General features: G+C 42.5%; 1 protein-coding gene across 3 annotated transcripts in view; it reads left to right on the forward strand.

The window, feature by feature from the left end:
* The window catches only part of OC90 (otoconin 90), an 875,163-nt gene that overhangs the window by 793,140 nt on the left and 55,642 nt on the right, over positions 1-26,381 (forward strand). For all 3 annotated transcript variants that reach the window (XM_085604908.1, XM_085604909.1, XM_085604910.1), the window contains one exon: positions 1,872-2,046. In XM_085604908.1, coding sequence (XP_085461034.1) covers positions 1,872-2,046 — 175 coding nt within the window. The remainder of the gene's footprint in view (positions 1-1,871; positions 2,047-26,381) is intronic.

The following is a 26,381-nucleotide window of genomic DNA, read 5'->3' on the forward strand; positions in this document are numbered from 1 at the left end:
TATTCCAATTTTGTGGATTTATTATAAGGCCAAAAATAATTGGATATATACACATCTAAGTATAAGTGTATGCAAATGCATGAAAATCAACACAGAGCCAATTTTACGAATATAGTTCATCCGGCATAAAAGGCATAATATGATGATCTCCAAAATCAATACACAGCAAAGGATAGAGGCTGCGTTGAGTTCTCTTTTCATCTGGGAGAAAAACAAAACAAAGAAAAATATCTTTCCCTACATTGCTCTAAATGAGGATCCCACCTATTTCTCCTATATCATTTCCCAAAGGTGTCAGCACGTTTTGACTTCCTAAGAAGTACTCACGTCAAATGGGTTCCTAGCTTAAGGCTATGGAGCATCAGCAGAAGTCTCTATTCTCTGTCCCTGCACATCCTATCAAAAACAAACAAAGTTCAGCCCCAATGAATCACATGTTAAACTTCTCTATTGTATCATTTCAGTAACTTGCCAGTAGCTTAATTAATTCTTCTTCTTCTTCCAGTGGCCTTGGTTCCCAGACAGGCCAGACACGAAAGGAGTCCTCCCTTCTCGCCTTCCAGTCTTCTTCAAAGACATTCTGGGTATCTCCTTAAATCTAAGAATAACAAGGCTGAATTCCTGCACCTGCAGTAGGATGAGAACATGCTACTTTCGAGTACAAAAGAGATTCATTTAGTTAATGTTTTGAGAATCGAAACTGTCAGCAACTTTACAAATTGGGGCTACGGTTCAAACTTAAACTAAACATGGTTACATTGCACGAACATAATTTCATCCTGCACATTACATATACCGGAATTATGAATGTTTCTAATACATGTAAAATCCTACTTGAATATGCACTCTACAGTTCAATGTGAAGATAACATTGGTTAAATGCATCTTAATAATCGTAAAACACTGCAAACAATGAAAATACATGTGAGTGCGTTTGAACCAAGTGTATAGTGCACCCATACAATTTAGAGTGCTGTAAGCACTCTATCACAAGTATATTCAACTTTGTGAACGGTGCTCCTGGGTGCATATTTATTTATTACTTCACGCAGCGCGAGAAGGGCTCTTGCTGCGCTGAATTGTGTGAAATTGAGAGAGCAGAAATGCTCCATTATAACAAAGATATTGAGCGTGTCTGTCCTCTCCTTGTCCCCTGTGTGCTGCCTAGTGCCAAAGCAGGTACCCTTGCACCATGATGTAAGGATGCCTGCATTATGGGCAGCATTGTTTCTGTGCTGGAAGGAATACCTTCCTGCACAAAAACAATCCAAAGAGACATATTTCTCTAACTGTGTGCTGCAGACTGCTTCACCCATGAAAAGATATTTCTCATTGTTACACCTTCTTGGGTAGGCACACCACTTTAGTGCAAACCCAGGTTTACAGGTCCTTGTTAAGCTGGGATTGCGTTAAAATACATGGGTGGATGCATGGGAATGCTCATACTCCACCCATGTAACGCCTAACCAACGCAAAGTAGCATAGAGCAGCTATACGCTTAGTTGTGTTTGCATTTGTGAAGCTTTGTAAATGGCAAAAATGATTTTGCATCAAAGCTGCGCCACAAAATTGATGCAACCCCAACGCAAAATCACAGTCAATTTGGGCCTTGGTTCCTAAAATGTAAATGGATTTTGAAACATATGATAGGAGACCAGTTCTTAGCATATGGGGCAATAACTACAGGTTGGCTACATATTCTTATATAACAGTGTCCTCTCTGGTTTTAACATTTCTGTAAAACTGCACAACTGTCCAAGTAAACACCACATACAACCAGTTTTTACTACTATGAAGATGGTGATGAAAAAGTAGGCCTGTGAGTTACAAAAATTGGCCAAGGAAATAAAATGTAATTCTTTTTTTTGCAGTGTGTGAAAGATTCACCTTCTTACAACTTGGGGAAAATGGAAACTTGAGAAGGGAAGTCCCCCAACTGGGAGAAATGCTATTTTGCTTATCTGGAAGATGTCCACAGGAATTTGAATCCTATGGATGCTATTGTGGACATGAAGGAAAAGGGGATCCCACAGACGGACTGGATAGGTAAAAATAAGCTTAGACAATAATTTAATGTATCCTTTATATTTGAAATAAACATTCATCAGGTATGTTCTTGAGTCAAGCTCCCAGATCCTCTGTCAAGCATCAACAGGGATGTTCTCTTTCAGTACCAGTGTGGAATTTGTAGCACTTTGCTCAAAGAGGTGAGGCCAATCTATTTCTATGTAGAAAAAAATATAAAACATGTTTTTAAGTAGAAGAATCATGTGATGTATAATTCATTAGAGTTTGAAGTGCCATGAAATAATCAGATGCAATTGCTCTTATCAAATATGTGAGTGGAGTTTGATTGAAAATGCCCAAAAATAAACTCATAAGCATTGGATAAGTAAAAGACACGTTTTTCAAGATTCTATGTGACAGGCTTGAATGCATTCTGCAACAATCTGACCACAGTCTGATTCATGGGTCATAATTATCATCGGGCAAAGCACCAATGGAAAATAAGCTCTGTCAAAAGCCCCTTCTGGCATAATGCATCAGGGCTGGTGTTTCCATCCCAAACTCTTGGAAGCACATCACATTTAATGTGTCCCGCCAGAGATGTGTTTAATCCTTTCCACTGAAACGTTTTCAGGTTTGCTGATGCACGGTGCTGCAAAACCCGGTATTCCACGCATTCAAGTTCTTTGCAATTGATCTGAATACTTTCCTGGCCCAAATTAATTATCTGGTTAAATCGAGCTTTCAGTTCCTGCATCCTCCCAAGACAATCCTGCTTCTCATCCAGTTCTTGAAGTCAGGGGCGTAACACAGGCCCATGCATCCCCCGCAGTGTGGGGGGGGGGCCCCAAGCTCCAGGGGGCCCCCTCAGCACTGCACTTTGGCCGGGAAGCTCCTGATAGAGTCCGGAGGTGGCCCCTCCACGTACCTTGCAGGGGGGCCTCCTCAATTATCGTTAAGCCACTGCTTGCAGTGGTCATGTCCCACCTGCACCCTTGAAATGACATCCACAGAGGACTTCGCAATAAATTTCTACATACACTACAATGAGTTCAGAATTAGGTTGCACAGCTGATATTCGGCCTGACATGACAAGAGCACATCTCGCTTGTGCTAAAGTCCAATTGGTGAATGATGATGGATTAAACCCAGATCAGTTGACTGGGGTGAGTGTTTTAATTGCTCAAACGCTCCGTCCATCATCCCCTTTGGTATCGCTTTGTTCGCCCTAAGTTGGCAGGGTATGCCCAGACGTGGGTCCCTTGCTCACCTTGCCACTGGATTCAAGATAGCCTGGCTGATGAGGGTTATGAACCCGAAACCGGTCCCAGGATGCTTGTTTCCGGTCCAGGGAAGGCATGGCTTGGCAGTTCGTGCTGGACTGTTCCCATGAGGCACAGGGTCAGACTGATTTGCATATTGCCATATCTGAACTGGGGTGGTGGAGTGAGCTAAAGAATGATGATGGATTAAACCCAGATCAGTTGACTGGGGTGAGTGTTTGATTTGCTCAAACGCTCCGTCCATCATCCCCTTTGGTATCGCAAAATCCCATTGGTGGCTACCGGTGATCCACAACGATTTAAATGGTCACTGTCCACACAAAATGCAAGACATTTGTTAGAAGACCCTACCATCACATCTGAAACTCAAAAATAAATTCCTCAAATTCAAAAAATTCTTGAAAACAAATCCTTACATCTAGGTCTTTGGTTAAGCCACAGAACAGATTAGGAGTTGCATGATACTGGTGAAGTTCAAACCCCATACCCGTAAACACCCATACCATTCAAAACACCATACTAATACTGTACAATTATGTGTACAGCCCCATGTAATGAAGAATACCCATCCTGACCCTGTTTTCAGGGTCAAATTACACACATAATTCACAATTCTGTGTGTATTAAAACTCTCATTGGTTACAGGGTAGGGCAGGCAGTGGTCTGCCTTGGTAAAACAATATGATGTGTATAAGCTTACAACCTTGGCATGAAAAACATGACAAAATCCTCAGGTGCAAATGAATGTATTAATAGTATCTCACTGGTTATTGTTATTAAGCAGTAAAGCCAAACAAACAGGGAAATCAGAAACACATCAGCCATAGCAAGAAATAAAACACAGGAAGTTATGAAATAGTTAATTATAAAACCAGAGGTACATTAACTTTTTTAGTTTTCTCTAATTAGTTTCATATATTTAGTTCCAAAATTCTCGTTTTGTAAATCACTGTATTTGGAGCACCATTAAAATGCATCTACTACTTTTCCTTGTTTCATTTTTGGACTTTTCAATAGAAAAGGAAATAGCAACAAGCACTGTTAAACCAAATAGGTATTGCTTTAATGTGCGAAGGCATGTACGCACAGGCATTTATGCATTTGGTTTGCATGCATTAGCACATTAACACCAGACCTGTTGCTTTGCTTACTTTGCCAAGGAGTCTTTTCCATTGAATTATGGTAAATATAGTTTTATTTACAATTAAAAAAACTACAAGTTAAATTAAACAAGCACTGGCAATGCCAATCGGTCTCGCCATATTGATGAGTTTACTGTTGTAGTTTTTAATAAAGAGCATTATTATAATGCTAATCTATGCTAACCTGCCTATTTGGTCACATTAGACGTACTCTAGCTCTTACTGCCTAGCTGCTCCCCAAAAAGCATGCAACCTCTGATACAAACACAATAAGTGTAAATGCAGATTAAGTGTAAAGCACCAAACCGTACTTGCCTATCAAACAACAAACAAGCAGCGAGTTCCAAGCTCTAGCACTCTTCAGACACGTAAATCCTAAATAAAAGCCTTCACCCACTGCTTAATTTGTAAAACATAAAGTGCTAGGACTAAAAGTAAAACTTAAAAAATGACCAAAAACATGTCAAAAACGCGATGACAACGTAGACTCTAAATACTTATTTCCTTGAATGAATTGTCTTCAAACTACTAGCACATAAATAACCAGACTTGCAAAATAAAAATCAAACAAGCAGCAAATGCCATGTTTTACTCTCCTGTGTGAAAACAAGTGGGGGTAAGCCCATACCTCAAGTTTTTATCAAATCATATATAATTTCTCCTTAATGGACAAACACATTCTCTTGATATTTGCACCGGTATTTTATTTATACCTTTTACTTATATCTTTAGTGTTTTTGATTCATACATTTGGACATGAAAAACAATATTGTCCCATTGCATCTACATTACAAATACTTCATAAAACATTCAAAATTTACAAACATGTGAAAACACAATATTTCTTAGACAAAACATACAAACATCAACAACTTATGACTTATTCCACTGATTCAGGTGGACAATCTGTAAGCCTAAACTTTCTTTCGATGTCTACATCTGGTATCCACTTAAGCACAAAGAAACTGGTTAAAATTTAGAAAAAAGAAATGAACCCTTAATTGCAAACTGGAATTAAACCATCATTCCTCTGTGCATTTTTTTGAAATGCCATTTTTAGGTCTCGCCTAGCTAATGCGTTTACGCAATCGCTAGGCGAGACTCTAGTAAGAGGGGCATTTCAAAGTGCTCCCAAAAGTGGATTGCATGGCGAGCACACGCACAATCACGTGCATCGTGCCGCCATGCAATCCGTTTGGGGAAGCGCTTCAGCCCACTGGCGCGTGCACGTGTAGCCACAGCCTCGGCATCATACTTCAAAGGGTCCGCTCCCCCGCCTGGAATGCACTCCCCCGCCCCCGCCACAGCATGCCGAGAGATTGTTTCCTCATAGTCCGTCAGTTCGCCTTACAATGTAACAAATACTTCAGCTTCCACAGGAAACTACTGCGAAGAGATTTATCCAGTTTTGGTGACCAAAAGGAGCTTTAAGCGGCTTTTTTTTTTTGTTGTTTTCACTATGTTTTCTGTTTGAGACCGGTCTGTGATTTCCTTCCATAGACCAAAAAAACAAGCAAACCCTCACGGTAATAAAGATGCTTCTTAGATTTCAAGACTGTAATCCATTTTTTTTACATCCAAGTAAGCGGTACGGGACGCAGAAACAAAAGAAAATGCGGTCCACAACAGGAAGGGAAAATCCTTTTTCTTCACTAAAGACTTTTACATTTGTGAATGAGACCGCCGTCCAGAAGCAACACAAAACCAGATCTAAACAGTCCAGTTAGTGAACAGTAGCAAACAAAGTTGAAACGTTTTCAAACCGCTTGCCTTTAAATAGGTTTTCAATCCTGTATAATGGAGTCGGCAGAGACGTGCACACTTATAAAGTTTCAAAAGTGCACAACATTATAGAAAGGACGTCCCAAGCAATTAGTTGCACGTCAGTTATTTTCTCTACCAATGTTTTGGAATGTACAGTGCTGGTTTTTCCATCAAAGTTCCGGTGTCCTCGTACAAAACATACAACATAAGAGAAAAAAAAATAAAGCTCCACAAAGTATCTGTATGCCACGGGACTCCTTCCAAGTTCTGATGTCCTCTTTCCTGTCCGTAACTTTTCACAAGCTTGTTCCTCTTCTGTCCTTGTAGATACAGACAGGTCAGTAACACTTTGTGCTCCAGATTATTACAGCATGTGGCTCTTTTACTGTACATTCCTAGTGGTACGTCTGGATGAAAGGACACTCTGCATAGAGGCCTAGTTTTGAGACAATATGGAGTGTGGACGATATCCTTACTTGACATACTGAGTTGGTGCTGCTGGCAGTGTGTGAAAGCCATCTTCCACAAGCACTTCTTTGAACCCCAAATACGGTCGAGTTTGTAGCGTACATTTTAACAACGCTCTGCAAATTGCACGAGTGGTAACAGACCTTACTGAATCTGCTTGTGTTTTATTCGTGCATGGTTCCGGCATAACGTTTTCAAATCAACATGGTAACGTAGTAAGTTTTACAAACACTTCAACAACTAAAATATAGCTCATGTGGTGACCACTATTGTGATGTGGAGGTACTTCCAGCCGTATTTTTAAAATGTACTTTGTCTGTCTTATGTCTGATTATTGTGGAAGCGGCTGTTATAAGGGATGGTGTCAGGAACCCAAGATTACAGATAGGTTTAATTGCGCATCGAAGACTCAAAGTTTGTACACCCCGAGCAATGGAAGGTTCATGGGTGGAGCGGACTCGGAAATGGCGCCAGAAAAGGCCACCAGAACTGAGTAGCTGTTAGCGTTCTAGTGTTTGGCAGAGAACGCGCTGGAATCCTAGGTGAGGCTCGCGCTGCCTAGGAACTGCGCACTTCACCAAGAATTCTAGAGAGTCAGGTGCACATTCCAGTGCGCGCTGACTAAAAGTGTTTTAGTTCTCGCTCGAAGGCTTTTCAGAATCTACCCTGAAGAGTTTTCGGAAGTCATAGATACAAGTTCGAAATCTGAGTTCCAAGAAGTAAAGTGACTTTTGAGGAGAACAGCAATCTTAGTTGTGGAGATTTCGCACCGAGTCGTCAGGGAGAGGAAGCAGCGTCAACAGGAGCATCTGAAGAAAGAACAAGAAAAAATGAAGCTAAGTTAACGAGTGTATATTTGTCACGTCAGAGAACTGAAGTAAATATTTGTCACGTCAGAGAACTGAAGTAAATTACAGAAAGCAATAGAGTCATAGAACTTACTGTGAAGGAAGTGGCTTTACTGTAATTCATCACAGAGGTAACGAATAGTAACGACAAGTCCTGAAAAAGTCGAGGAGAGAATTGCAATATAGATTAGAACTCTTGAGCAACTACAAACAATAGAATAAGATAAAAACATACTTACCACAGAAATAAGTCGTCGAACAATAGCTAAGTACTGAGAGTGAAATACCACCACGAAAAGAGGAGAAAGCATTAAACACACAGATGAATAATTACCAATAGGAAAAGACCTCAAACACAGTAAGTAGTACACCAAATTAAAATAGAAAATGTCAGGTTAAAAAGAAAGCAGAAGTTCTTAACAGATAAATGTAACTATATTACAGGTGTGCAAAAAGAAAAGGAAGCTGTGAATTAAGGCAGATACCAAGGAAGATAAGACATAGGAGTGTAAAAAGAAAAATAGGAAAGTAAGTGAGAAGCTCAGAGAGAAAGATTTATATGAGGCAGATAAACCTTGGGTTCTAGTTATTTCCTTTTTAATTGCAGACGAAGAATATAGTTAATGAAATAAAAGCACACACAGAAAAGAAATAGAAGAGAAGCAGAGTTCTGAAATTGGCATGGTAAGGAAATAAGGCAATTGGGGTTGAAAGATAAGAGAGGTTAAAGGCTAAAAGTTTATTATAACAATAACTCTTATCTACAGGTTATCACTTCAGCAAAAGAAGTCTGCTGGAAGGACTCCTGAAGGAAGCCGCAGAACAGTCTCTTCTCTCTTTTGTTATTTTATCCACTTTCCCCCTTCCCCCTAGATAGCCACTCTAGAGACTTGTCACACTAAGCTCTGGATTGCTGTCGGGGTGGATTTGGGAACTAGCATCTCTGTTCCTGTGTAAGTTTTGAGTGCCGTAATTAGAGTCTGACAGATGGAGTCCTGTCTCCAGCGTTAATGTGCTTCTGATGCTTGTGGAACACTTGCTTCTCCGTCCAGTGTTATGTTTTTTGTGGTGCCTGGTCTGCAAATTTCAATTAATTGAAAATCCTGCTTTAGTGTTCATGTTGCTGTTTGTAGGTTTTTGTGCAGATGTGTTGTCACACTCTTTCATGTTCATCTGATTGTCCTGTGTGGTGGTGTTTCAGTATGTCTGGATCCATTGCTGCGTTTGTAATGTTTTATCTTGTGGTCAACAAAGGGATGTGGCATTTTCTTTCTGGCACCTGGTGGTAGGTTTTATGTTGCATGAATGATGTTGGTGAAATATATCATCCTCTAGCTAGCATTTATAAGCCATTGAATACTTTGGGGGCATACCCTTAGCTGCAGCAATTTTGACTCAACAAATACTCAAAGTTTTCTTCATGTTTTAAGTTGTTTCTTGCTTTTCTTGGTGTTGCCCTGAGCATTTTTAGTGCTTTCTTATAACACACTCATTGGCTCCGTTTTGCTATATGCCTTTCGGGTGTGAAGTTTTGACTCGGTGTTAGAATACTGCTATCATGGTCAGAAGCATAGGAAGTGGGCCAGTATTTCTATTGGGTAGTTGCCACAGGGAAAGGATACACAAAAGGTTTGACATGCCCCTGGCAAGGGTACTGTGACTATCTTCGATCAGGATAGAGATGGCCAGGCCTGTTCTTAGTGAAGTGTGATTAATCATGGAGTGTGTTGTCTTGGTGATGCATTCTTCTAAGTCAATCTTTCTTTCAGGAAAGCATAATGAGCTTCTGTATGCCATCTCTTGATTCTCCTCATGGCGCTTTAGACTTTGTCCTTGTTGTGAGAGACTGTTTGACCTCGATTGAAGGAGGTACTCTGTTTACTGGATGATACATTTTTTTAAACTTCAAAGCAAGTGCTCAGGGCACTTTGAATAAGCAGAACAATTTGGAGCCTGCATTCATATATTTTTTTTACCCAAGCCCCTCAAAAACTATTGACAGGCTAGCAAATATGCATGTTTCATTCAGGCTCCTCTCTGATTTTACACACATTGGTAGTTTGCAGCAAGCATTTGCAATGCAATAGGTGTTGCATTACTGAACATATGAGCTACTGGTCTTGCAAATAATTATGCAACGCCAATAGCGCAAGATTTTTGTAATGCGAGACCTATTGCATTGCAAATGCTTGTTTTGATATGCCGACGCGTTTCAAGTCCTAGGCTTTCTTTCCGAGGATTCTCATCAGGGCTTTCTTATGTTCTGTTCTTATTTTCTGTAAAGGATATGTGACATAAAAGACATTTTTTTAGAATCTCCCTCCTTTTCTACTTTCGTTCTACTAACACTTGGTTGTTATCTGTTGCACCTGAGCAGTCTTAGTTTTTCTTCCCTATACTTCCGTTGCCTGTGCCACAGGTGATCTCTTTGTTTGAAGACCTTCAGTTTTCTAAAAAAAAATGGAGGTTTTGTAAGTGATATTTATAGAGAACGTTTCAATCGCATTAGCGATTCACATTCGTGATTTCCTACCTTGTAAGTTGCCTTTTACTTCCGCAAAGGGTCCTACGATCTTTTTTGTATATTGCTTCCTGCAAACGATATGTGCGTATTGTAGTTTTCCTAGCCAAGAACTTTGCGTTGAAGTTTTTATACAGTCATTAAAGTATTTAAAAGGATCGAATACCTGTTTGTGGAACGATTTTTTGACCGCATCTAGCAGTGCCAAATTTCTGTTCCGGCGCTTCGGGTCTATGGGAAAAACTACTTTGTTTACCCAATCTGACCTTGCCACAATGTTTCTTAGTTAGCGGTTACATTGAATCATACGCCTACCTCTTTTCTCAGTATTCGCGGTGAACGCCGCTTTTGTTCCACCCGTTCGAGTTTTTCTCGCTTCGCGTTTGCCTGTAATTGAATATGCGAGTCTGATTATCTGTTCTAGCCTCCATACCATTAACTGTCTCATGATTCTAATCTTTATTATCGTATGCTTACCGCAGTTTCAAATGTCTTTTAGCTGCATGTCGACCTCCGGGATACCATTAATGACGGTGGCCATTTTGCACACAGACTTCTCCTAATAACGTTTCTTGGAGGTTTCTGGGTATTGTGAAGCTGCTTGTACTAGCCAATCCAAGCAATCTTCCTTCCATTTGTCACAGTGATGCATTGTAGGTTTCAGAGTTTTTACGTTTTAGTCAGCTCAGTCATACTGTTCAATCCTGTAACAGTACTATTGAATTTCAAGATTAAAAAAGCCTTTTTCTGAAGCAGTGCACTTTCGATGCCAATTGGTCCTTTGGCCGCATTCATTGTCACCAAAATGGTCCATTGGATTTCATTTTCGCTATGAGATTTTTTAATGAAGTGCTCAACCATTGGAGCAGTGGTCACCTTCTTTTTATTCTTGATCTGTGTTGTGTGATCCTGGTATTTGCCTGTTGATTTGTTTTCCCTATATACATTTTCTGACAGGGATATATTATGGCATAAACTACGTTCTTAGTTTTGCAATTAGTGAAGTCGGAGTGTTTCCACTTTATACTATTGTGTTTGAATTCTGTGTCTTCAATGGTACTGCTACAAGCCACACAATTGCCACACTTGTGGTGGCCCTCTACTGGCTTCAAATTCCATTTCGATAATAGGTCACTTTTTGGTTTGGGTAGAGAAATGTCTGCGCGCATTATTTGTTGTCCTATGCCTTGATTTTTTTTCATAGCAAATATGGGCTTTGGAAAAGGGCATTCAAGGCGAGGAGATGCCAATTCTTGAGTATAATCTGTCTAAATGTATTTGTGTCCGGACCAAACGTAGTCACACAAACCAATTTATCAAGTTCTTTCTTTTCTTTCACTTAGAGAAGCCTTTCGCGAGGTGTAAATCGCGCTCTTTTTGTAGAGTGCCTTAATAGCTTTTTAGGGTAGCCCCTTTTCGCCATTTCTTTGCAAAAGGCATGTTCTTCAAAGTGAAGGACCTCCGTGCAGTTTCTCCTAATTCTTAATAGCTGCCCATACGGGAGGTTTTCTTTAAGGCTTCTAGGATGGGCACTTTTGTGATGCAAAATTGTGTTTTTATCTGTGTCTTTCTTGTACAACGATGTTCTCAACTGGTTTGCTACTGTACTGATCTCCACATCTAAAAAAGTCATTTTGGTTTTACTTGACTGTCCAGAGAACTTCATGTCCCTATGGCAGGCGTTTAACCAATCATGGAACAACTTCAATTCAATCTGGCTCCCCTGCCACAGGAGCCAGGTATCGTCAATGTATCGTAACCACTGTGTTATTTTATCTCGGAAGGGATTATTGTTTTCAATTAATCTTTTTTCGTATTGGACCATAAAAAGCACTGCCATTTCTAGGGGCATAAGGACATCCCATAGTGGTACCTTTGACTTGTACAAAGAATTGATCTACAAATTTAAAATAATTATTTATAAGAGCTACCTCTGCCAATTGTAAAATGAATGAGGGTGGGACCCTATAGGGTCGCTCTCTGCTGTCCAAGTATAGTTCCATAACTTCTAGCGCCTCATCTTGAGGTATCTATGTATACAACGACGTGACGTCAAGTGTCACCATCGTTTGTATTTGGTCATCAAATGGTAGACTTTCCACTTTTGTAATAAAGTCTGTTGTGTCTCGTAGATATGACTCCACTTCTTTAAAAAAAAAGGCTTTAAAAAGAAATATACATACTTAGAGATTGACTCTAAAATCGAATCACAGCCCGAGACTATTGGTCTCCCTGGGAGCTTGTCAAGATTTTTATGAATCTTTGGCAAGAAGTATAAGATTGGGGTTCTCAGAAACCTTTTAATTAAAAAATCATGTTCTTTAGGTCCCAGGAACCCTCCTTCAATGCCTAGTTGTAGAATTTTAGAAATTGTATCTTGTAATAACTGCACAGGATCTTCTTTGACCATTCGATACCAGGTTTGGTTGTTAACCTTGTTTCTCCCTTCATTGAGATACATTTTGTGAGGCCAGATCACTACTGCCCCACCTTTATCGGCCTGTTTGATGACCACTGATGTATCTGATCTTAGATTTTGTATCGCTGTTTGTTGCTTCAGACTTATGTTTCTATGGACATTTCTTTTTGTTTTTTCTAGTGTATTGATTGAAGATAATACTGTTTGTTCAAACGCATAGATTTGTTTCGAGATGTTTTGAGTTGGGGTGAACTTGGATTTATTCCTAAGACCAGTCACTTCCCTATTTATCATTGGTTCAGTACTGGCAAAAAAAGCTTTCAATCTGATCTTTCTGCAAAACTCTATTGCTTCAAGTTTGAGTTTAGTATAATCTGTTGGCTTGTACGGGACAAATTTTAACCCTAAATTCAAGACCGTCTCTTCATCTCTAGATAATAGTTTGTATGACAAATTAACTATAGTGGAAGTTTCTAGGACTTGTAGAATTGGTTTCGGGTTCGCATTTCCCATGCTGGTTTGAACCTTGCTTTTTGCTGCCCGCCCTTGTCTAAAAAAGACACCTGTTTCTTAGGGTTACCTTCTCTAGAATCAGATCCTGAAGACTCAGAAGATGAAGTGTCTGAAAATGTAGAGAAATGATTCTTAGATCTTCCCTGATAGGTAATGAGGGCTCTACGTGATTCAATAGAAGTGTAGTAGTCCTCTTTGAGAAATGGATACACTTGCTCTATGTTAAATGACTTTGAGTTCTTTTCGAATTTTGAACTCTTTATATTGATGGTGTTAGCCTTGAAAACCTGAATGTCTTTCTCCATTTTTTCAAGGAGAGTTTTAGCTTCTGTAGCAGATTGATTATTCTTAATGGTCTGTGTCAGTTCTTCAAGATCTTCTAATTCTTTCTTACATAGCCTCTGTGCTGTCTCTATCGTATGGACCATAAGGTCTCGGCTACACAAAGTGTTGATCAAACTGAAGCCTTTCTTGTGTTCAGCGTCCTCTATGAATATCACTGGCACATTTTTGACCTGAAGCCCCCAAGGAATCGTACCTGCTTGTAAGTGTTCCAGGAGAAAATGGCCGTGAAGCTCTGTGCGGATATGCTTCTTATATGGCGTGTTAGCTTTTCTGCTTCATTCTGCTGTCTAGCTGAAGAGCTTAGTGTAATCGTAGAAAAACGAGAGGAAGCAATTAAATTTTGAATATGACTTTCAGTGAAAGACAATGTTTCTTTTTCTGACATTATTTGCAGGAAAGTGATGAACCTGCCTGGATTCTACTTCTTCTATATTGGAGGAAAGAGAGGAGCACCTTGTATGCACCGTCCCTACTCTTGCGGGTGAACACCCACTCTATAGTTTGAAAAACAAGGGGAGTGAGGCCCAAGGGACAAGGATTAGGCAGGGCCGTATTACTGTGTGAAAACAAGTGAGGGTAAGCCTATACCTCGAGTTTTTATAAAAGCATATATAATTTCTGCTTAATGGACAAACACATTCTCTTTATACTTGTACCGGTATTTCATTTATACCTTTTACTTATATCTTTAGTGTTTTTTATTCATACATTTGGACATGAAAAAGAATATTGTCCCATCGCATCTACATTACAAACACTTCATAAAACATTTCAAATTTACAAGTGATAAATCATACTATATACAAAACATCACTAAACACTTTTACAAAAACATGTGAAAACACAATATTGTTTAGTCAAAACATACAAATATCAACTACTTCTGTCTTATTCCACTGATTCAGGTGGACAAATATGTAATCCTAAACTTTCTTTTGATGTCTACATCTGGTATCGACTTAAGCACAGGGAAACTGGTTAAAATTTAGAAAAAAGAAATTAATCCTTAATTGCAAACTGGAATTAAACCATCATTCCTCTGTGCATTTTTTTGAAATGCCATTTTTTTATATGCCGAAGCGTTTCAAGTCCTTGGCTTTCTTTCCCAGGATTCTCATCAGGGCTTTCTTATTTTCTGTTCTTATTTTCTGTAAAGGATATGTGACACAAAAGACATTCTTTTAGAATCTCCCTCCTTTTCTACTTTCATTCTACTAACACTTGGTTGTTATCTATTGAACCTGAGCAGTCTTAGTTTTTCTCCCCAACACTTCAGTTGGCTGTGCCACAGGTGATCTCTTTGTTTGAAGACCTTCAGTTTTCTAAAAAACATGGAGGTTTAGTAAGTGATATTTATAGAGAACGTTTCAATCGCATTAGCGATTCACATTTGTGCTTTCCTACCTTATAAGTTGCCTTTTACTTCCACAAGGGGTCCTACGATCTTTTTTGTATATTGCTTCCTGCAAAAGATATGTGCGTATTGTAGTTTTCTTAATCAAGAACTTTGTGTTTTAGTTTTTATACAGTACAAATGTTTTACTCTCCAGCACTCTGCAGCCACGGGTCTCAAATAAAGGCCTACACTCAGTGCTTAATTTGTAAAACATGAAGTGCCAGGGCAAAAAGCAAAGCAGAAATTGCCTCGTTCTACTCTACGGAACTCTGCAGCCACATAAGTCCCAAATAAAGGCCTACACCCGGTGCTTAATTTGTAAAACCTGAAGTGCAGGGGCTAAAATCAAAACTCTAAAAGAGGCAAAAAAGACGTAAAAACACGCAATAAGAAATGACACTCAAATGACTCCATCCTTTAAATAAATTGTCTTCAAACTATTTGCTATTAAATAAGCAGACTTACTAATGAAAAATCAAACAAACAGCAACTGCCACGTTTTACTCTCCAGCACTCTGCAGTCATAGAGTTTCCAAATAAAAGCCTACACAGCCAGTGCTTAATTTGTAAAACATGAATTGCGGGGCTGTTCTGCTTGGGTTTTCGGATCAGATAGAACCCGCTCAGCAGAGCCTCTCTAACCCAAACCAGAACGTTACCCCCTCCCTAGGGCCTATTCGCACCTAAATAACCACATATATGTACCACCTAAGGACAGGGAATTCCTACTATATATACCAAGACCTACAAGTCACAGCCTCGCGGTCCCAAACGGACCCAGGACTTCCTGCCCAGACGGCAGCCACAGACTTCCTGCCCAGACAGCAGTCACAGCCTCGCGGTCCCAAATGGACCCAGGACTTCCTGCCCAGACGGCAGCCACAGCCTCGCGGTCCCAAATGGACCCAGGACTTCCTGCCCAGACGGCAGCCACAGCCTCGCGGTCCCAAACGGACCCAGGACTTCCTGCCCAGACGGCAGCCACAGCCTCGCGGTCCCAAACGGACCCAGGACTTCCTGCCCAGACGGCAGCCACAGCCTCGCGGTCCCAAACGGACCCAGGACTTCCTGCCCAGACGGCAGCCTTAGACAAGTCACAGCCTCGCGGTCCCAAACGGACCCAGGACTTCCTGCCCAGACGGCAGCCACAGACTTCCTGCCCAGACGGCAGTCACAGCCTCGCGGTCCCAAACGGACCCAGGACTTCCTGCCCAGACGGCAGCCTTAACACGAGTTCATCCTATAATTACCACAACATAATCAGTGTTACTATATATCAGATCACACAAAGACAGCTAGTTGAGCACAACTTGTTCCCCAGTTCGAAGGGCTCCTTTCTCCCTTATTCAGTTACCACCTACCTGATCAGGATTAACATCTGTCCATGTCAAGTCACAGCTGACTAGAAGAATAGGTTACCCTCTTACACAAGAACACGTAGCACATATTGCTTTACTACTTTATTTAGTTATTACATACACACTCACGGAACATAATACATATCACATAACCTGCAAAGAAAAGTGAAAGATTGAGTTGTACACTCTAATAGTAAGGGGTTGACATCACCTTGGTCGTATGTAGCCTGCACTCAATGGTCATCTAGGTTCCCTTCTCGTCTGCGCCTCGGCTTCGCCTGGAAGTCACACCTCCGCAATCACGGGTTTACTCCCGTCTCCCTCTCCGAGTCACTGGGACCTCTTCCTCATCGGCTACTCTCTTCTCTTTGGAATATCTATTTCTCGGTTTTTCTCCACCTCCAAGTTTGTCATCTGTCTTCCCTGGAATAAGTAGCAGCTTTACTACTAACGGCCAGGTGCCGCCCATGGACTAGAAGCAAGTGCCAATATCTGCCTCAAACTTTTACTAATATAGACGTGCATTTCCTCATGGAAAATTCCAGCCCGTAACCTGCCGCCCACCAAATTCTTGTACCTCCCCGTGCCAAGGACACGTTCCCAGCCGGCCAGCCTGATGTAGTGTCTTCGGCATGAAGAAAAATACAATCCTTCGATAAGGGCCGGCCTGAACCGGTTCTCTCCAAGCGAATAACACCTCCTAACTAAAACACTGCCTATGACCTAGAAACATCCCAAGCTGCCAGAGCAGGAGGAAAGATGGAGTCTCTCCCGTTTAAGGCCTACCAGGCCTGAATTCAGCACGGCTCCATGAAATACCCTCACTACAGAACAGATTACCCCTAATGCTAACGAATCTATCCCCTAAGATGTATATGCAAACCCTGATCTATGGGGAAGAACACAGGATCATGTCGAAGTGCCTAATAAATAGGCTCTATACACTACTCTAACCCTTAGACTTGAATGGGAAGAGACTGAAGTCACCTAAATCACCCTTCAACACAATAAGACCGGAAAAATCGAGCAGTACATTTCACCCTTGACTTCAGTCTATTATACATTCATTAAATGGAGCTAACATCTGTGGAAGAATAATATGAAACAAAGCTAACTGATCTATGTCTAGTACCAAGTGTGCAGAATTGAAATAATGAAGGAATACACTGAATAAAGCAACAGATAGAAATCAAAACTGCAACAGCAATCAAAATACCACCTAATATTTGGCGTAGCACGTGTATATCAGGTAACCAATTAAAGAGCCAGTCAAATCAGCCCTGGTCAATGTGTTTTCTAACTTCTTCTGTTAAGTCACGCAACTTGTCGATGTGTGCACGAATGGATTGTGTATGGTCAGACAAGTTAAAACAACAGAGACCTTCGAAGTCCGAGCAATCATGTCCATGTTTAAGCAAAAGATAATCAATGGCTGCTCTATTTTGCAAAATGGCCCTACGTTCACCCTGGGCGTCTAATAGCATGTCAGATAAAATTGTAGAAGTATGATTAATAGATTTCACCATCCAGCAGGCCATTTTCCCAATAGATTTGGCATTATAAACCGCCAAAGCAGGAACACCAATAATTGAAACAGCTAAGCTAAGGTATTCAGACTTGGAATATAAATGCAAAGATGGGTCACAATCCTCCTGTAACATTACAGTATCTCGAAGCACACGAGAGTTGGCATTCGGATGCGATGCGAACATCAACAAACTGAGTCTCGTAATGGCACAAGGGCCTCCGGAAATGTTTGCAGGGACAAATGGCCAGGAAGTATTACCACATGAGAAAAGCCATCCGGCAGGTAGTAACATCGTGCGATAGTGACTGGGGGTAACTACCAAACTATTACAAGTCATATTGTTCTGAACTGAAACACATGTGGTCGGTGTCCTTTGAAAGCACAAAGTCCGTTCGTGAATTGTAAACGAAGTGGCGCCTTTTAGTTTTAGGCGCAGACATTCAGAGATCGCACTAGGATTACACGTAAGAAAGAAGCACAAATCACCTTGTGTGATATTATAAGTAAGTATTTGGGACTGGATGGGGGGTTGCTCGTTCGGCAATTCAATACATAGGGGGCAATATACATGGGTAGCAAAATCACCCAGGAGAATATTGGGACGGGCCTTCGAGACATTAAAAATATGAGTTAAAGTTTCCAATGAGGCGGGGACAGCAACCAGGCAGGTCGCCAGAATATCATGTACAGATCTCATCGGTGTCAAACAGAAGTGAGGGGCGTCAGTCACCCTCTTAGCAAGTGCGGTCCAAAAGTTCGATGATGAATCCCATGCAGCGAAGGAACGCAACACTCGGGTTCCCAGTTCATCCCGGGTTGATAGGATCCCTCCTTTCTCGTCGTACCAGTCCGAAAACAGTCCGGCTCCGACACATCCTGCAGCAACAATCCAAAGAATGATCTGAAAGAGAACCAAATACAGGCATTAATCATTCTCGTAAATAACATTTATCAGCCGGGACCGCTTCCCAGCTATCTTTCCCTGGTCTCATAACCAAAATGGTATTATCCTGACCGATGGCAATGACCTCTGCTTGTTCAGGGGGATTCTTAGGCGACTGCACCCAAACTCTGGCCCCAGGATTATCCGTGGAGCCAAAACCTTTCTGGCCACGTACAGTTAGCAACGTTGGAGCAGTGCCTTTCATTAATACACCACTGAAAACAGGCATTATGAGTAATTGAGCCACTCGGTCAGTGCGATGTATCAGTAAGTCAACCTCACTGCTATTCAGCAGGAGCACCTTAATCTCTCCCTGATAATCACTGTCAATAATTCCTCCAAGCACCTGAATGCCTTTTACAGCCAGCCCCGATCTAGGGGCGATCAATCCGAAATTTCCAGGTGGTATCTGAACACCAACACCTGTCTCTATGATGACTCGATCTCTACTTTTTATAACAATGTCATCCATAGCATGCAAGTCTAAGCCTGCCGACCCTGGGGTCGCTCTACATGGAGCCAAAGCTCCGGGAGTAATTTCCCAATACATCACAGTTTCTCTGATTTCATTAGGCATAGCCTCAGCATTCGGGGGAAACAAACGCATGAGTGGAGATTCAGCATTTAAAAAAGGACGATTATTCAAAATCAATAGTGCTTGGGGCAAAAAGTCTCGCCAATTTTTATACTTGTCATCCGTTAACTTACGCAGCTGGTCCTTTAGCAGGCCATTCAATCTCTCCACCAGGCCCGAGGCCTGTGGGTAGTAGGGGATATGGAATATCCATTCAATATTGTTTTCCGCACAGAACTCCTGTACCAATCTTCCACGAAAATGGGATGCATTATCAGATTGAATTTGGAATGGCACACCATAGTACATCATAATTAATTCTAATGTTTTAATGGTATTCAATTGGGTAGCTTGCTTACAGGGAAGGGCTACCAGCAGGCCACTGTATGTATCAACAATAGTGCAAACATATTGACAATTCCTACTCATGGGAAGTGGACCAATGTAATCGATCTGCCAAATTTGAGCGGGCAATTTGCCGCGATTTAAATGACCTTTAACAATTTGGGGCACCTTACGCCGTCTGATATGCTGACAAACGGGGCAGTGTAAAATAACATTTTTGATTAAATCTAAGGGAATATAAATTCCTCGATCAGCAGCCCACCTGCTAGTGGCCTTCTCTCCAAAATGTCCTGCCTTCTGGTGTGCCCATTTCGCCAATCCCGCAATATCAGAATCTTGCCTGTCCACCACTGCCTCAGCAATTTTAGACTTCTCATCTGCAATGTTATGAAAAAATTTGTCAAGAGAATCTATCGGGGTGTGAGCGTCCACATGGAAGATTGTAACAGTACTCTGTGGGAGCATCTCCCAAATTTCTTGCCATAACTCTTTTCCCCATAATTCTTTGGAATGTAACTTCCAATTATGGGAATGCCAAGTTGGCAACCAAACAGCCAGTCCATTGGCAGTAGACCAAGAATCAGTGAAAATATGACATGTACCAGGTAACTCTTGTTTCAAAACTTGGTAAACAGCGTAAAGCTCGGCGAATTGGCTGCTTTTACCTTCACCAGTTGTGCTCAACAATTTCTGTGTGATCGGATTATAGGACACCGCCTTCCAGTGCCGTGTCATCCCTATAAACCTCGCTGAACCATCAGTGAACCAAACATGGTTTCTTTCCGCTGCGGACAAATCATCAAAAGGCTTACCCCACTTGACAGGAGACTCCTGTGCTAAAGGTACGGAACATTCACTCTCAGTCTCAGTCGATGGCGCTCGCGCCACCTGCTCATGTAAAGAAGCAACTCCTTTCGGGCCCACACGTGCCCTGTCTTGTATGTACCATTTCCATTTAATCACACTCGCCTCTTGAGCGTGTCCAATTCGGTGAGTTTTCGGCGAACTCAGAACCCACTGCATGATAGGAATTTCCGGACGCAGAACTATATCATGTTCCAAAGTCAATTGCTCGGTATCCACCAGAGCCCAATAACAAGCAAGTAACTGTTTCTCAAAGGGTGTGTAACGCTCACCAGCATCAGGTAACTTTTTGGTCCAAAAACCTAACGGCACTTTACTCCTGCCTTGTTTCTGCCACAAACTCCAATTTGCATGAAGGCCCTGTACAGACACATTCAAATCCACGTCACCATCACGTACAGGCCATAAATCCAGAGCATGTTGAATTGCCTCTTTTGCCAGACTAAACGCATCTTGCTGTGGTTTATCCCATTCAAATGCATTCTTTTTACGCGTGACCCGGTACAAGGGGGCCAATATTTGACTCAAATGAGGAATATGCTGGCGCCAAAAGCCAAACAGACCAATGAAGCTCTGGGCTTCTTTCCTATTTCTAGGAACTGCAAAATCAAGAATCTTCTGTTTAACCTGAGGGATCACTTCACGGTGCCCTTCATGCCAATTAATACCCAAAAATTTTACAGCCTGGGACGGACCTTGCAATTTATCTGGGTTGATTTCCCAACCTTTCTCACGCAGGCACTCAATGACTCTGTCTAATTGGGTCTGGACTTCCTCTTGTGTTTCGCCTTGGATCAAAACATCGTCAATATAATGACATATCTGAATTTGGGGATGAACCGGTACCTCAGCCAAATGCTCTGCCACCAGCCGGTGACATATCGTAGGACTATGCACATAGCCCTGGGGAAGACTTCTAAACGTCATCTGACGCCCGTTCCACGTAAAACTGAATTGTTCCTGACACTCTGGGGCAATCGGAATTGAAAAGAAAGCATTAGCAATATCAATGGACGCGTACCATGTACCTGGATGCTTTTGGATTCTCTCAATAAGTGTAATAACATCCGGTACTGCAACAGTCAAAGAGGGTGTGTGCTTGTTCAATTCTCGATAATCAACGGTCATGCGCCAAGAGTTATCACTCTTACGCACCGGCCAAACAGGATTATTCCAAGCAGAAGTAACTGGGGTTATGACTCCTGCATCCACTAACTCCTGAATAGTGGTACTAATCTCCTCATGACCACCTGGAATACGATACTGCTTCTGACAAACCACTTTTGTCGCATGGGGAACTTGTATGGGGGGCATTCTTAAACGACCAACCCGTATAGGTCTGGACGATATATAATGCGTTGTTCCAAATTGGTAACATCCGTCATCTAGATGCAAAGTCATTCCTCTCAAAATATCAATCCCAATTATGAATTCTAGAAGTGGCACTACTAGTACAAAATACTCTTTTCTGGGAATTCTACCTATTCTCATTTCAAGCAAAGTTTGAACTGCAGGGGTTTCTTTTCCACCTAATCCGGTAATAGTAAAAGGCTGACCTGTAAACTTCTTTGATTTTCCATGAATAAGAGTGGCCTCCGCTCCTGTATCTACCAATGCTCGGGCCCTTTGGATATTACGATGTCTCCAATAAATATCAATATCTACATAGGGTCTATTATCTCTGTGAGCCCATCTGTGTACCGGAGCTTGACCTATTTCCTAGTCATTCTTACTGCATTCTGTGTACCAGGATAAATCAGGATAAAGACTCTCACGTTTCTTAGGTATCGGTACCTCCTGTTCATATCCATTCCCAGTACGGAACGGATTCGTATCTTCTGCATTGTACTGCGGGTTACGATCGACCAAACTGTGACGATCCTCTCTCCTCCTCAACTCAGGGGATTGATCCCTATCATCTCTACGTCTGCTGTAAACATAGTCAGTTCTCCCCCTTTCTCTTTCCCCCTCTCTCTCCCTGTCTCCCTCTCGACGGGGGGACACATCACGTGCAGAACGTCGATCATCACGACGAACAGAGCGCCCACGGCGGTCGTCATCACCGCTACTGTCAGAACCACCACGATCACACTCAGTGGTCCGAACACGCCGGGCACCCTCCTTTCGATCCAAGCCACGTTTGCGAAACAACTCCCACAAACGAGCGGTAGTCTCACCATCAATGTCCTCCCTCCGCACACCATCAGCCAGAAGACCAGAAAAAATATCACGTCTAGTAAGTTTATTTTCACCAGGAGTACGAGTGTCAGGCCGGGACTGACGTTCAGGTTTAAACCACTCACCCAACTCACCGAGTTGGCGCACCGATTCCAAAACCGTAGATAATACGTTACCAGTCTGATTAATCAATAAAGTCATCATGACCTGCTTATAGGCAACAGGGGAAGATCGAATGATACGGTTCCGCACAGAAGATGTCAATGAACCATCAAGCAACCTGTCAGCAGTACCCAGAAAAATTGCCGTTTTCATCACCTCCTCTTTGAGACGTTGAGCAGCATCACGCAAAGTATACCACGGCTTGTCATTCACAGGCCAGTCAGATTCAGTAGGATATTTTAGATTACAACCCTCAGTCGCCAATTGGAGTAAAGAAATCTGACCAACACCATTATAGTTACGAAAATGATCCTGCACAGTAGAATCCAAACTCAAGGAACAGAACTTTAAACAATCGCCAGTATCCAACATAATACCAGCAGCGCCCAGTTCATAAAGGCGCACCATCCATGTGAGCAAGGACTCACCAGCTCGCTGCCGAAATCGCTGCAAAATATCACTAATTTCCTGCTGAGTAAAGTCTTCTAAACAGTCCAAAGAAATACCCTGCGGAGCATTGGGAGACTGCTGCAACTTCCGACGGAAAACTGGATGCGCAGAAACCGCGGGACGAGCATCACAAGGAGCCCGATCAGTACTCGTAGAGAGACAATCAGTGTAAGAAGCATTGATCCCACTCGAAGAACGAGCGTAATCACGGGGTGCACCATCAAAGGTGCGAGAAGCAGACTTACAATCATGGCGGGAGCGAGAAGACTCACGCTTGGCAGACTCCTCACCCGAGGAACAAGAATCAGTCGAGTTCCAGATATTACCATCCCATTCATCAGGATTCCAATCCAGCCCGGCTGTCGCCACGACCAGACGCACCTTTCGCGTCGAAACCCGACCGCGCCTGTTCTTGTATTTATAACGAGCAATTCGCACAGCCGCCCGTTCGGCAATAGTTTGGTAAGTCTCAAGTTTATCAGCAAGCAACTTATTTTGACACCGCAACAAAGTATGAGAATTCTGAATCTCAACAAAGTGCGCTTCCACATCTTTAAGAGATATCTGTAGCTTCAACAATCTCTCATGCAGAATCCTGTATGCAGACAAAAGAATCCAACCTCTGCGCCCCAAAATGGGAATCTCCTCACCCTTCGATACGGGTGCCTTCTGCAAACAAGCAATCACATCAGCCGGCTCTGCCAGCTCCAAAGAAGAATTCCAATTCTCACTCAAACCAGTAGAATCAGCCCACTCACGGGCCAAGGCTTCATAAGGCGTTGAATCCCATCCGGGAATATCAACGGGCAACTTAAAAGTAGATTTAGACCTTCTAGAAAACATCGTGAAAAAGGAAAAAGAAGAAAAGAAGAGAAAGAAAAGAAGGGGAAAAAAAAAAAAACTATACACACAAATATACAAAAATAAAATGCAAACAAAACCACGCACGCGCCGAAAGCAAACACAAGACAACCACAACGCACACAGGTTTCGTAAACGGTTCGTGACGCCAAATGTTCTGCTTGGGTTTTCGGATCAGATAGAACCCGCTCAGCAGAGCCTCTCTAACCCAAACCAGAACGTTACCCCCTCCCTAGGGCCTATTCGCACCTAAATAACCACATATATGTACCACCTAAGGACAGGGAATTCCTACTATATATACCAAGACCTACAAGTCACAGCCTCGCGGTCCCAAACGGACCCAGGACTTCCTGCCCAGACGGCAGCCACAGACTTCCTGCCCAGACGGCAGTCACAGCCTCGCGGTCCCAAATGGACCCAGGACTTCCTGCCCAGACGGCAGCCACAGCCTCGCGGTCCCAAATGGACCCAGGACTTCCTGCCCAGACGGCAGCCACAGCCTCGCGGTCCCAAACGGACCCAGGACTTCCTGCCCAGACGGCAGCCACAGCCTCGCGGTCCCAAACGGACCCAGGACTTCCTGCCCAGACGGCAGCCACAGCCTCGCGGTCCCAAACGGACCCAGGACTTCCTGCCCAGACGGCAGCCTTAGACAAGTCACAGCCTCGCGGTCCCAAACGGACCCAGGACTTCCTGCCCAGACGGCAGCCACAGACTTCCTGCCCAGACGGCAGTCACAGCCTCGCGGTCCCAAACGGACCCAGGACTTCCTGCCCAGACGGCAGCCTTAACACGAGTTCATCCTATAATTACCACGACATAATCAGTGTTACTATATATCAGATCACACAAAGACAGCTAGTTGAGCACAACTTGTTCCCCAGTTCGAAGGGCTCCTTTCTCCCTTATTCAGTTACCACCTACCTGATCAGGATTAACATCTGTCCATGTCAAGTCACAGCTGACTAGAAGAATAGGTTACCCTCTTACACAAGAACACGTAGCACATATTGCTTTACTACTTTATTTAGTTATTACATACACACTCACGGAACATAATACATATCACATAACCTGCAAAGAAAAGTGAAAGATTGAGTTGTACACTCTAATAGTAAGGGGTTGACATCACCTTGGTCGTATGTAGCCTGCACTCAATGGTCATCTAGGTTCCCTTCTCGTCTGCGCCTCGGCTTCGCCTGGAAGTCACACCTCCGCAATCACGGGTTTACTCCCGTCTCCCTCTCCGAGTCACTGGGACCTCTTCCTCATCGGCTACTCTCTTCTCTTTGGAATATCTATTTCTCGGTTTTTCTCCACCTCCAAGTTTGTCATCTGTCTTCCCTGGAATAAGTAGCAGCTTTACTACTAACGGCCAGGTGCCGCCCATGGACTAGAAGCAAGTGCCAATATCTGCCTCAAACTTTTACTAATATAGACGTGCATTTCCTCATGGAAAATTCCAGCCCGTAACCTGCCGCCCACCAAATTCTTGTACCTCCCCGTGCCAAGGACACGTTCCCAGCCGGCCGGCCTGATGTAGTGTCTTCGGCATGAAGAAAAATACAATCCTTCGATAAGGGCCGGCCTGAACCGGTTCTCTCCAAGCGAATAACACCTCCTAACTAAAACACTGCCTATGACCTAGAAACATCCCAAGCTGCCAGAGCAGGAGGAAAGATGGAGTCTCTCCCGTTTAAGGCCTACCAGGCCTGAATTCAGCACGGCTCCATGAAATACCCTCACTACAGAACAGATTACCCCTAATGCTAACGAATCTATCCCCTAAGATGTATATGCAAACCCTGATCTATGGGGAAGAACACAGGATCATGTCGAAGTGCCTAATAAATAGGCTCTATACACTACTCTAACCCTTAGACTTGAATGGGAAGAGACTGAAGTCACCTAAATCACCCTTCAACACAATAAGACCGGAAAAATCGAGCAGTACAGGGGCTAAAGGCAAAAGTTTTAAAAATGCCCAAAAGCACGTCAAGAATGCGATGTCAAAGTAGAGTCTAAATACTCATTCCCTTGAATGAATTGTCTTCAAACTATTTGCAATTAAATTAAAAATTACTCACTTCTATAGGAACAACCACAAAACCTGCTTATTTGGTTGCGTCAGACTTTCTCCAGCTCTATCTGCCTAGATGCTTCCCGAAAAGCATGCAACCTTTGATACAAACAAACACAATAAGCGTAAATGCAGATTAAGAGAATAGCACCAAACCGGACTTGTAAAACATGAAGTGCTGGGGCTTTATTAAAAACTTTAAAAATGCCCAAAAGCATGTCAAAAACGTGAAGAGAAACTACACTCTAAATACTCCTTCCCTTAAATAGTCTGCAAACTATTTTCCATTAAATACACAAATTTGCCTATCAAAAGTCAAACAAGCAGCA

This window comes from Triturus cristatus, chromosome 5_1, assembly GCF_964204655.1.
Source record: "Triturus cristatus chromosome 5_1, aTriCri1.1, whole genome shotgun sequence".
Classification (NCBI taxonomy): Eukaryota; Metazoa; Chordata; class Amphibia; order Caudata; family Salamandridae; genus Triturus; species Triturus cristatus.